The 13,654-nt window shown below is 33.7% G+C and overlaps 1 protein-coding gene across 2 annotated transcripts; it reads left to right on the plus strand.

Moving 5' to 3' along the window:
- Positions 1-1,306: 1,306 nt before the first annotated feature.
- Positions 1,307-8,632, plus strand: LOC111414501 (synaptic vesicle glycoprotein 2B-like). Of its 2 annotated transcripts, none has more exons than XM_023045862.2 (5): positions 1,307-1,663; positions 5,956-6,553; positions 6,988-7,796; positions 7,847-8,006; positions 8,223-8,632. In XM_023045862.2, the coding sequence occupies exons 2-5, from the start codon at positions 6,051-6,053 to the stop codon at positions 8,404-8,406; spliced, it is 1,656 nt and encodes a 551-aa protein (XP_022901630.1). In that variant the 5' UTR covers positions 1,307-1,663; positions 5,956-6,050; the 3' UTR covers positions 8,407-8,632. The 2 variants fall into 2 exon arrangements, with proteins under 2 accessions (XP_022901630.1, XP_022901637.1); XM_023045869.2 differs by lacking the exon at positions 1,307-1,663 and adding an exon at positions 5,575-5,878.
- Positions 8,633-13,654: the final 5,022 nt, after the last annotated feature.

Raw genomic sequence — 13,654 nt, forward strand, 5'->3', positions numbered from 1 at the left:
CTAATACCTACTACATCCAAATGTTATACAAGCTAAAGTACGAACATGCTGTGTAGCTTATTTCAGCGAAACTGTTTTAATTTAGTTTAATTTTCAAACTAATTTTCTCTCTTTAAATTTAATCGTGGAAATACAATTTCCTAAAAGTTGAATTAAATCAATTCATTGTTAAGCATTAAAAAAATTTTCTCAGCCTTGATACACAAATAACTATTTAATGGCCCTATAATAATGATTACAACTACTAAATGCTAATTTGATTACACCAATTTTTAAATAATTTATACAATTTTAAATGTTTCGAAATAAATTAAACGATTTCAAAGGAGATTTTACAATACGTAAATATTATTGTTTCCGTTCCATAAATATTTCTATTTGCTTTTAAAAACAATTAGAGCGTAAACACGAATAATATTTTTTCAAACACTTGTATTTTTAAACAAAACCTAGTTTTTATTTGAAAGTTTTAAGTAAACTTTACCAGCGGAGTTCAATGTCTAGACGCTATCATATAAAATATAAACAGTGCATATATTTCGTTGAATTTCAATCTTACAAGGTAAACCGGTAACGATTCTTTTCCAAAAATGGTGTTTTGTTACTTGACTTTTTTTGTTTGTTTTCGGAAGTTCAAATTTTTGAATAATTTCAATATTATCGTTATTAATTTTTTTTAAGTAACTTTTAAATTATCGATTAATATGAAAAATCGGTTGTAAATGAGAATTTATTTATTTCGTTAGTTTTTTTGACAAACTATAAAATATTATAGAATTAGAAATGTGTAAAAACAAAGTAGGTAAACGACGATGGCCCTGATGCATGCCATGAATATCTAATTGATTTTATTAAGGATTTTGGCAACAAAAAAAAACTTTACTGTTTGACGTAATAAATCTTCTGGGAAATTCAAATTGTTTCTCTTTATTTATTTATGCAATTTAACCGGATAAAAAATTAACATAAATTTATAGTTCTCCTTTTTATTCTATGTATATCAATTAAGTAATTTAAAAATAATTATATATGAGAATAGATACGTTATGAATTAAAAAAAATTGTTTATTACTTTTTGCGTAACATCTATCAGGCGGTTTTATTTTCAATGAAAAGAATTAAGTTAGCAGACAGAGTTCCAGCCACAACAAAGCAAAATAAAGAAGAAAACGAAAAATAAAAAAAAAACGATACGCGGCACAGATTTTTCTCCTTCATCAAGGATTACAAGTTCATTAATACATCGCCACTCAATGCTGAGAGTGTGAGATGTGTGCCTATATAAAACAACAAGGTTTTCGCGATTCAAAACAGTTATCAGCATCCCGTTCGTTGTTTCTACTAGTAGCCGTAGTGACCGGTTAAATCTCTCGATTTTTCTTCATTATCTAAACGTAGAAGGATTTCGCTCGCGAAACTCGCTAATTTAAAGTGTCAATATTTTTTAAAGTTTTTGCCATATAAGATTTTATTTTACTTTTTGTTGGTGCTGTCCGCATTGAAGACTCACACCGTAAAATTTACTACAACCGCGATGACCAGAACTAGTAGTTGTTAAGTGATACTTGATGTTTGACGTTTTTATTCCGAATACTTAAAAAATATAAAAACAAAATCAGTGGATTTTATTCTCAACGATGAAACCAAACATAAAATGTTTTTGGTAAGTCCTATTTAAAAGAACTCTTTTTAATAAGATTTGCTGACGTCTTTATGATTGCTTAAACCATTGTAAACATTGAATAGTTTTCATAAAAAATATGTCATGGATTTTAGCGTTTTCTTGCTAATTGCAAAAACGAATTAAAATACTCTCTAAAAGCGATTAAATCATTTTTTTTCTTTTTTGTTCTGTTATATAATCTCTACTTTAATAATGAGTACTATGATAATAATTGTTTAATAATTACTATGGATAATAGGCGGTTGTTGTTATATCATTTCTGAATTGTTGATCTAATTACATCACTTGTCATGATTGTAATCTAACATCTCAAGAAATAAGTTGTACGGCTGCATTTTGCGGTTTACCAATAACATTGTGGTTAACACATAAAATGTGCAACATTTTCTATTGATTCATAAATTGAATACAGAAGATTGTGGTTTTCAATATAAACAAATAAAATGTGATTTTAACACAATTTTAATTTTTTCGTTATTAAATCAGACTTTACTTTTCGAATATTATATTACTATTAATAATAGGTTTTATTTTATTATAGCATTTAAATCAGTGATCAGAAAAGATAAGAAAACACTCTTAACATTATTTATGTATGTACCACCGATTACTATCAAATAAATTTCATCATAAATAACATGCTTTATGAGTAGCTCTTTATTTATGTAAATATAATGAACTTGAAGAATATCCTCGATAAATTAAGTGAGTCGGTGTTTTCCGTGTTTATCCTAAATGACTACATTAATTCCACACATTTAGCAAAACATGATTTTAAAACAACCTCTACAAATTCTTTACATAATTTTCTTACTTTGATAACGGTAATATAACGAAACGGTTAGGAAGAACATAATTAATTATATATTCGCAAAAATTTCACGAAAAACATTAACTGGAGGTGATTCAGGAGCAAGTTGCTACAAGTTACGTTTTGGACAACGTTGAATTATTGCTTACTAACATTTTATCTAAGAAAGGTTATACTGTATAGTGATGTGCTCAAAACGGCGAGAATTAAACAGCTAATGGACAATTTATGATAAACATACCTTTCATATCAAATCTAGTACTACTACAAGTTCGTGATATATGTTACATCACAGAATGGGGTCGAGTATTTACAAAGTATAGTCATTAAGTTGAGACTAATATTTCATATATCAAGACTCTAACCTGGAATGATGTGTCACCTCTACAAAGGAAGATAATAGTCTATCGAGTCAAACAAGACATCGTAAAGCTTTTTTGTAAGCCTTATCCAGCGATCGATTGATGTAATGACATCGCCGAGAAATCAAGAAGGAAATCTCAAACTATATTTTCAATGTCATAATTATGAATCACACGAAAACATAAAAAAAATAAACCAAGAATCATAAATAATCCTCTCTGCATTTACAACAAATACTATGTCAAATTTACAACAACTTTCGTTAATTCCTTATTAAATTGTAATGTGTTTGGAATCAAGCTCATCTTGCTACTAATGAAATTGTCCAAAATATGAGGTTTAACATATACAATTGGGAACCATCATAGTTTTCTGTTGGAGAAGAGGCAACAATTCTAATCAGAAAACAAATTCAAAATCACCAAATTATTTCAAAACAACCTAATTGAAAATACTGTCACTTACAGTTACTTGACTACTGATTGGCCCAACTACATACGTATTGACGATGTTTACAGCAAAAATCAACTCTGCGTTGGATTGGGTTGCAGTACAAACAACCCAACCCAACCCTTTTTTCTAAGAGGGGAAAAGCTCTCCCAGCCTATAAGAGAAATCCAGCTTTTTCGCAATGTTTTAGGCATCTCTGGAATCGCGTTTCAGCAAACATCAGGATTCTGGCTTATAGATGTATCGGGTTATTTATTTCATTCATTCTACCCGGTCTTCTGTTGTGTTCACCATCCTTTTTTTCTCCTTTTCTCTGTCAAGCTTCTTTTATGTTTGTATAAATGCTGGCGGAAACACCCATGACCTGTCTTTAGCTAACTCATGCTGTAATCCACATCTCCCCTTCATCAATCCCTTCGTCTCTACTCATCAACCCTGCTTATGAACCCAACGCAACTCAACTCAACCCATCTAAAGTGATACTATCAGTTTACATATACAAACATTCTTCTACAACGACAACTTCTAGAATAACACTGAAATATGAAGTAATTCTTAAATGTAAATGGAATAGAAATCTCTTCAGGTAAGGATAAGGCTATTTTCTGGTCGCTTGGAATATTCACATTGCTACGTCCTTCTTTTCTTCTTCAAGTTGTTTTGGACCTGTTGTGTACATCACAAGACACACTTCGGCTGCGAATTCAAAATTCAACAGACAATTCTGAATTCACAGCCGAAGTGTGTCTTTTGATGTACACTTCCATCTGTGCTTCCATCTTTTTGGGTGGTCTTTCTGGTGTTCGTGTACCAACTAGCAGGCACTCTAATACTATACACGGAAAACCGCATTTAACATCTTCTTCTTTGTCTCCCTCATCTTACAACATCTAATATACCACATCGTTCCCTGATGTCTATATTTCAGGATAGTTCGCAACGTTTTCATTTCAGCAACTCTCAGCATATTTTTAGTGTCATGACGGGATTTATACAAGTTTTATAAATCCTTATTTTCCTGTCCATTCGTGTGTATTGATTTGACCAAACTATCTCTCTTAAGCATCCTGATAGAGAAGTCATTTAATTGATCTGTTTTTTAAGTCTTTTGCATGACTCATAATTGCTGGAGATATCCAGTCTAAAATATTTAAACTGACTGATTTGTTTAATAAGCTTCAATGCCATTTCTATTTTCCGATTAATACGGTCATGTTCTTAATTCTTAATTAATTTAAAAAGCTGACTGCAGATTATCTTCAGTTTTTACCGTGATTGTTGCATAGTATATCATTTGATTTTATCCTTGCTATATAATTGTGTCTATTATCAAGTTAAACAGGAATGGGCTTAAGCTGTCCCCTAATCTAATTCCGTCTGATGTCAAAATATTAGCGGTTATGTGCTCGCCTGTTCAAATATTCGTCATGTTCTGACCTTATTTTCTAGTATTTGTAACGAGCTCAAAATATGCTTGAATAAAATCATCAACTTTCCATTGAGTTCTTTTTTTCTATATTTTATAAGCTTTTACAAATAATTATTGGTCAAGCAGACTACTACAAATTGAACTAATCTTACTAAATGTAGGTCTCAACATCTAATACAATTAAATAGATTTTGTAATACCAAATAATTTCAGGGAAGGTCATTCTATAACTCATTAACTAGCTTAGGTGTCAGAATACGTTTGAGACGGTCAGGATAAAAAGACGCAAATGGGGATTAAGGTTGAGTTAGTTGCAAGTAGTTTTGTTGACAAGTAGTTGATGTGGAGATGTGGAACTACGATAACTAACCATCATTATTTTTATATTTTTTATTTCTGTTACCAAGGAACTACTTGTTATTCAGTTAAAAAGGTAAAAACTTCTGTATCTATTTTATATAAGAATAACAATCAAAACAAAAATCAATTTATCAACCAACAAATTAAAATATGTATAATCAATATTTATCACAGTCCAAGAAAGTTTCCATTTACAAACAAATTAAAATCGTTATCAGATAACAAAGTTAATTACTAAAGTTATGTTTCTTGTACTCATTTCGCTTTGTTTTAAAAAAGATTGAACTTTGAATAGCAATTTGTCAATCTAAAATATAAGTAAATATTCTATTTAATAAAATATCAGATTGGATGGACAGCAATTTAAAGAAGTACTACTTAGTAAAAGAAAATTCGTTTGCGCTTGCGCTTGTATTCATTCTGCGCGACCGTCCTAAAGATGATTTATTTTACGAATAAGTGAGTGTAAACGAAGTTGGTAGAGCTGTGCGTCTTGGTATTTTAAACGAAAAGAATTTGCGGAAAATGCTTGACAACAATGCGAAACTCGCGGATAGTGTGTCAACGAAATCCAAAGTATATCGCCTTAATTGATTAAATGCTTCCTTATATTCTTAAACGGAGACAGTAAATTTATAAATACTTAAGTTGCAAGTTGTATGATGTAGTTAGCACGTTTTCTGGCATCTTTCCGTCAGAACGTCGAGAATAAACATTGTTTTTTTTAATTGTTTCTCAAGGTTTAAGTAATAGCATGAGGAATATCTAATATCTTTTAAAGGTAAAAACATAATCATCTTAAATCATCTTAATTGTTTGTTTAACATATTTTACTTATCATTGTTTATTTTGTTTCAGAAAAGTATTTCCTGACCTTTATTGGTACTACTCTATTAAGATAGCATTCAAAACATCCAATTAAAATCATTAATAAATTCAAAAGAAGTTGTAACATGATAGATACTGATCCGAATTCGAAAAAAATCCAAACCATCAGCGAGAAAATACCTATTGAGAATGGTAGCTCAAAACACGACATAGAGCTTGTAGTTTATCCTGATTTGGCTACAAAATCCGACGAGAAACCTGAATCAAAACCAGCCGATTTTGAAACAGCAATTGAAAAAACCGAATATGGAAAATTTCATTACCTCTTATTGGCCGTGTGTGGCTTTGTCAGCACCGCTGAAGAAATGGATGTCATATCGATGTCTTTCATACTTCCGAGTGCACAGTGTGACTTGAAACTAACAACTCAAGCCAAAGGTTGGCTAAATTGTATCATTTTTATTGGAATGATGGCGGGAGCTTATGTTTGGGGATCAGCTGCTGATGCTTTGGGAAGAAAGAAAGTTTTAATTGTCATCTCGTTTATGAATGCTCTCTGTATCGTTGCGTCAAGTTTCAGTCAAACTTTTATTTGGTTTATGTTCTTCAGGTTTATGAACGGAGCGGCGTAAGTAAAATTTTAATCATATGTTGAACGTTAAATCCGTCTGAACCTTTCCTCTCACATTCATTTAAGTATATTAATACTTAAAAATAGCCGCGTGGCGCTTATTAAACACTCCCGAGGAAGTGACTCCTTGAAAAAGGAGAATTAACTTAAACGCGAGATAAAATCGTCAGTAGGAATATGGTGGGCCAAGAATACTCTCTCACGCTTCCAACGACGCGTCATCTCTTTGAAGACGATGCGCTCATTTAGCAGCAGGGATTTTTATTGGCAAAATGACACATAATAAGCAACAGTCGCAGGAAGTGGGAGCACGAGGTGATTTTTGGTGTTTATAGCCATTTGACGTTGACCTCTCATTTCATCAATGAAACATATTTATACATTTTGACTTATTTTTAACTAATTTTAGGTTTTTCTTTCTTTATTGATAGATTGGGTGGTAGTGGACCAGTAATATGGGCTTACTTCGCCGAATTTCAACCAAAAAAGAAACGCGGATCAATGTTATCTTTTATGGCCGCGTTTTGGACTTTGGGGAATCTTTTCGTTGCCGGATTAGCTTGGGTTATTATTCCGACAAACATTGGAGTTTACTCGCATAATTTCATTTATAATTCATGGAGGATATTTCTTTTAATGTGCTCCGTACCTTCATTTATCGTTGGGTCTCTTCTTTTTTTTCTTCCGGAGAGTCCCAAATACGTTTTATCAAAAGGAAAGAAAGAGAAAGCTTTAGAGATCTTTCGATCGATATATTATTTAAATACAGGAAAAAGTAAAGATAGTTATCCAGTAAAAGACATGTTGATGGATGCCGATTATGATCCAACGCCGAAAGGAAAGTTACCATTAAATGATAAGTTGAAGAAAACTATGAGTACAGTGGTCGAGCATAGTCGACAATTATTCGTGATGCCCATTGCCAAATTTACAATTATTTCAATTACTATTAATTTTACATTTCACATTGGCTATTACGGGTTGATGATGTGGTTTCCAGAACTTTTTAATAGATTTGATGAGTTCTCGAAAGATCATCCGGGCGTTCAAGCTTCTGTGTGCGAAGTTACCGATTACGTGGTCAGAAATGGCAGTCAATCTTCAATGGATTACGAAAAATGCAATGATAAAATCGACGACACCGTCTTTTTGGATTCGTTAATTACCGTTGCTTCTGCCATTCCGGCCAATGTTGTTGCTGTGTTATTTATTGATAAGTTAGGAAGAAAATTCTTTTTAGGTAAGTTAGAATTAAGACTAAAAATAAGTGTTAATTATTTTATATTTTAGTGTTTAGTACCTTCTCATCCGGTTTATGCGCCGCTTGTATGTATTTTGTGTCAAACAAAACCCAGAATCTCGTTGTTTCTGCAGTTTTTAGTGGGGTAATTTCATGTGGGAATGCAGCCTTGGATTGTTTGATAACTGAAATATTTCCTACGAATCTCAGGTATGTTTTCATTTCTAAATATAGAACTTTTAAAGTTAGCCGGTGTTAACAAAACAACTAGTAATTGTAAAATGCGTCGTTACGGATTATTCATGAGCACAGTTGTGCGTGAAATTTATTCCTGTTACTGCTACGCACGTAATTATTAAGATCTATTTTTGTTTTTATTTTCCTATTCATTATGGAAATGATGTAAGTTTCTTTTATACTTTACAGAGCGACTGGTGTTGCAATATCGATGGTAGCGGCAAGATTTGGTGGAATAGTTGGGAATATTGTGATAGCGATGTTGCTTGATATGTATTGTCCAGCTCCGAATTTCATCGTAGCCGTATTGTTAATCGGTGGAGGATTATTGTGCCTAATGTTGCCAAATACAACCAGAAGACCGTTGTCATAAAACAAACCCCAATCTACCTTAGTTCCTTTACCTCATAAGTTTAAATTTGTAACTATTTTAATTTTATACTTTACACAAAAACTAAAATCAAAAGAAGAAATCGTTATAATCTTTATTGTACTAGTTGATTCTTTTAAAAACGTTATACTTTGTACGTTGTTTCATTTATTATAAAGATTTATGTTGAATAAATTATTTATTTCCGAACGGAACGACAAAAATGTAACATCATATAGATCATTTCATGTCGGTTTAATGCGGTTCAATCAACAAAACCAACTGGTAAACAAATTATCGTGTTACGTTGAATGAAATTCTAAGTGAAGGTGAACGGCTGCCGCGAAGCGGAATTAAAATCGATTGGAGTTTTCATTACCATACGCCTCGCGAATCACGTGGTTTTATTTATTTATCTTTTTTTGTCTTCACGGGCGCGTGATCTAAGGATCTAAGGTCGCGTTCTATAAGTTATTGGAAAACCGGTTGATCTTTTTTTTTGGATGTAAATCCCCAGATCGTAACTGTGTTGAGATCGTCAATATTATTTTACGAGCAATTAGAACAAGCACGTTAACAAATATCCTTTTGACGCCTAACTCAATTTTTGGAAGAACAAGAATATATACATACATCAGGTTATGTCACACGTCTTAATGCAGCATATAGAAAGTGGCACGAATTCTTGTTTTCGTATAATTAACGATTGTAATTAAAGGAAAGTTGATTGGATTCTTCTCGACAAATACGATGACGTCAAAAATGCGGCCGTTAAATCTCTTTGACACGCCGTTAAGCGATGAGAGAACTCATCAGAACGAGGAGAAGGCAATTTCGCAACACACTCCATTGAATCGCGGGCTACGATGACGGGGCTCCGGAAATCACGTCGCGGAGGCGGCTGATAATTACAAACCTCCCCGTTCCGTTCTCGTTCGGACGACGCTTTCATTAATGCAAAACATTAGGGCGCCCGGATAATTGTCCTAATAAACCGTTCCAGTCACGCCAGCTCGAAGAAATCATAAATTACCGGTGGGGAAAAGGGAGCTCTTCCCGCGGGGTTGTCATCTACCCCCGCATCTGAACACCGTGTTGAATAACTTAACGGAGGCCCCATTTACAAGTTAGATTGGGGCGTCGTTTCAAGTTTGATTCAACGTACGTGTTGGCTACTAAGTGGGTTTAATTGAGGGGTAATTATTGAAGTTGAATGTTAGAGGTTAAAAAGTTCTCTTTTACAAACTGTAATGTATGAGTGTATTGTTGTTTTGATACACCTACAAAGGTAGTACTGAGAACATCTTCTGTTGAAGCATCCCCAAGTAGAGATAAATTCTCGAGTAGAGTACATTAAGATATCGTTCCTTGAAGCGGTTGGAGCTCATTTGGTGTTCGGGGTCCTTGTGTTGGTGTGTGTCGGGGTACGTGTCCGCATTATCTTTTTAATTAGTCCGGCACACCGGGCGTACAGGGCCCCCTTAACTATCCCGTCATTAATTACGGCTTAAATACGATCGGTCTCGAGACCTCGCCCGTGCATTGTTCGGCGTTTAGGGCCATTACAACTCTATCTGCTCTCCGGGCCGGCCAGCTTCGAGGAGTGGCGCGGATTATTTCATTACCCAGGTGGGCGTGCTGCGGGAAATCAACTATTGTCAGGTGTAAATTCCGTAGACAACACGGCAACACGCGCGAATCGGACTTGGAGCCCCGGCGTTGTAGTGTACCGGGTGAGCGGATATAACTTATGCCCAAACACACCGTACGTTAACGTTGAACACTTCTTCCATCTCGGGGATTGCCGCCGCTATCGTCTCCTTCGAACGCGTCGATGAGTGGGATTACACGGTGCATGTTCCGAGCGATACCATCATCAATAATAACAAATATGATCCTCATTAACATATTAAACGCCGCGGCGCATTCTCCGCGATCCGTCCGAACGTTAATCGGCAGTAATTTTTTTCCAACCAACCGTTCTCTTTTCTCAAAGAAGAACGAAGAGGATCGACAATCATTTCTGACTCTTTCCCTTTAAGACAAATGAACTGTTACATTTCTTTAACAGTATATGAAACATTTAAATTTAACTCAATGAATCAAAAAAATAATAACGATAATCTGTTGTTGTATACATTCAACATTCTCACATCCTTATAGGGCGCTGATATACTGACAATATTAGCATCAAGTACATCAAAAAGTTTATCAAAAAATGTAGTTGTAGCTCATATCAAATTTTGTTATTAATTACAACGACTTATGTCTTACAGTGATAATGAATATTATTAGAAAAGAAATATTATTACAAATCTAATTTATTTCATATCACTAACAGCAATAAAAAGACAAATGTACGAAAGCCACAGGAATAAAAAAATTGAAAAGAAACATATAGTGAAATTGAAACTACTAAAAAACAGTTGAATGCAGATTACATTATTAATTCTAATAATAAAACAAGAGCATCTTGCCAACTAATAAACCGCCTTCAAGGTAAAGATATCACAAGTGGTATAAAACCAGCAGATTTTGAAGCTACAAATGAGCAGTTCTTAAATATTCTGACGGAAATAAATGACTATTTTATAAAGATTTGTCAAAATATTGATAACAATGTTGGCCACCACCTAAATATTCACTATCAACCGTCAGTGGGCCACACTTTGTCATTATACTTAACGGACGAAATTGAAGTCCTACAAATAATAAATAATTTAAATAACACAACGGCAACGGGTGGAGATGAAATACCGACGAGCGTACTAAAGCATTCTGCAAGGTTTGCTGACGGCCGTTTTCCGGATTAGTTGAAAAAGACAGTAATAATCCCAATCTATAAAAAAGGAGTCAACTCCTGCTGTGATAACTATCGTTCAATAGCACTCATATCGAATCTTGCAAAAATGTATGAGAAACTTGTACACAACAGAATTATAAATTATTTAAACAAATATAATATATTGCACGAGAATCACAATGGTTTTCGTAAGGAAAGATCCACCGAACTTGCGATGTTTCAACTGTTGGAAAATATTATCTTGGGATTAAATGTAAAACAGGCCACAACAGCATTGTTCTTGGATCTTACAAAAGCCTTTGATAGTGTACATCATTTAATCCTTTTGACCAAGTTGAAAGGACTTGACTTTCTATCAGGGAGGTTACAATGTGTAGTGGCCCATAGTGAACAGGAAAAGAAATAAGATTAGCTTGGAGGGAGCTTGGAGGGTTCCATATTGGGCTCTTTATTGTTCCTCCTATATGCGAATGACTTACCACGTGTAACGAACAACATTACGATAATGTTTGCGGATGACACAACGACCGTGGCGAGGTGTAGTACTGATTATGAAATCCAGAAATCACTTACTGTGGATCTGAATAAACTTTCGTATTGGTTTGAAGCGCACAACATAAAATTAAGTACAAAAAAACGAAAATTGTTAAGTATCACTTATGCTCTGACCAGATCAAGGCGAGGTATCGGGATACTGAGATTTCCAGTGTAGAAGAAATTTCGTTTCTGGGTTGGAAAATGGATCCTGGACCAATCACATTGATTTCTTTGCTGACAATATCAGACATTTTCATATGCTATTCGGATTATTTCCAGATCAGCTGGCATTGAAGCAGCATTAAATGCCTATTATGCATATGTTCATTCCTTGCTATGATATGGAGTCGTCTTTTGGGGCCGTAATGTTGGTATAGATAGAATCTTCATACTACAAAAGAGGTGTGTAAGAGCAATCTTTGGTCTAAAAAATACTGATAGCTGTAGAAGCTTTAAAGACTATAGAATACCTACCTTGTATGGAATTTATATTCTAGAATGTGCCGTATTGGTTAGGAAGAATTACTTTAAATTTTTCAAAAAATATGAAATATCACATCCTCGAGACACACGCGGGAAGGTGAACTGCTATCTGGTGCTACCAAAAACGCACCTTACTAAGATTCAGAAGACGGATTTGTACCAGAGTATCAAGATCTACAATCACATTTCGGAGAGTACAAGGATCCTGCCAGTTCCAAGATTCCGGAGAAGACTGAGAGCTATTGTCACCGAAAATCCGATGTATACAATTGACATGGTTTTCCAATTTAATGTTTGAATTAAATTTGTATTATATTACAATGTAATTATTATTATTATTATAATGATTCTCCCATTGTATAAAGAGGTTATGAACGCACATACAACAAGAAAATTAAATGGAATGAGTAATGCTCAACATTCTTTCGTTTCTATAAGAAATGGATATTAATCATCATTTATAAGTGACATCTAGGTTGCTATTGATCATAACTTCATCCTTTCATAACTTAAATAATTAGCACTCTCAATTCAAACTTGGTTTTTGAACAAATACAATTTTTATCAAATATAAATGAAATCTATGTTATCATCTAACCTCTAACCTAAGGATTTTTTATAGATCAGAATGCACCTCAGTAGCGTGTCATTAATTTTAAGCGTGATCATTGATGTTTGAAATACTTAAGTCCTTTAAAGTGGGACATTCACTTACGATATATTGTTCATTCTCGATATATTATTCACATATACATTAAAAAGAATTGTTCGCAAGTATCAATCATTTCACCTATTTACCTCATTGTGCCCAGCTAGGAGTCCTATGATTACCTCTGGGGTACTTTGAGTAAGACTTACTCAGATCGAAGATATGCTCAGCGGTAATCATTACTTTAATTAATGCTAAAACAAAGTATGTATCTGTTATGTGTGAGACTTACCATGCTTATTAGAATCAATAATAAGATTTTCGTTAAGTTTAATACTACCTAATTCTGCATATTCGACAGTGCTGTTTACCTCTACTATGGTGAGGTTTAGGTAAGAGTTTTAGGCCCCTTCCAATATGATGGTGTATCGCTGATTTTCTCGTCTTTAATAGCTTTTGTAAGCTCTTGAACTAAAAGAAAGGCCTAGAATTGAACGTAAATTAATGTAAAATCGTGATAATAAATAAAAAGGAAACAAGAAATAACCCGACATATATAAATATTCATTAAGGAACAAAAGATAGGAGAAGTATCATCATATGAGTTCTATGCAGCAATCTTGGACACTCCAAGATAAACAAGAAGGAAAGATCACAGCAATGGAAATGAAATTTTTACGAAAAATAAAATCGGGAGTAGATCAAGATCAAGATGACTCGTGCACCCACATAATTAGAATGGAACATAACACAATAGTAAAAAGGGTATTTGATGCAAA

The sequence above is a fragment of the Onthophagus taurus genome, chromosome 1 (genome assembly GCF_036711975.1).
Source record: "Onthophagus taurus isolate NC chromosome 1, IU_Otau_3.0, whole genome shotgun sequence".
In the NCBI taxonomy this organism is placed as follows: Eukaryota; Metazoa; Arthropoda; class Insecta; order Coleoptera; family Scarabaeidae; genus Onthophagus; species Onthophagus taurus.

Excerpts from the sequence above, each read along its gene's own strand:
- LOC111414501 (XM_023045862.2), top strand. The coding sequence starts at position 6,051 with ATGATAGATACTGATCCGAATTCGAAAAAAATCCAAACCATCAGCGAG. Across the intron at positions 7,797-7,846 it reads AGGAAGAAAATTCTTTTTAG|TGTTTAGTACCTTCTCATCC; the intron begins GTAAGTTAGAAT and ends TTTATATTTTAG. Across the intron at positions 8,007-8,222 it reads ATATTTCCTACGAATCTCAG|AGCGACTGGTGTTGCAATAT; the intron begins GTATGTTTTCAT and ends TATACTTTACAG.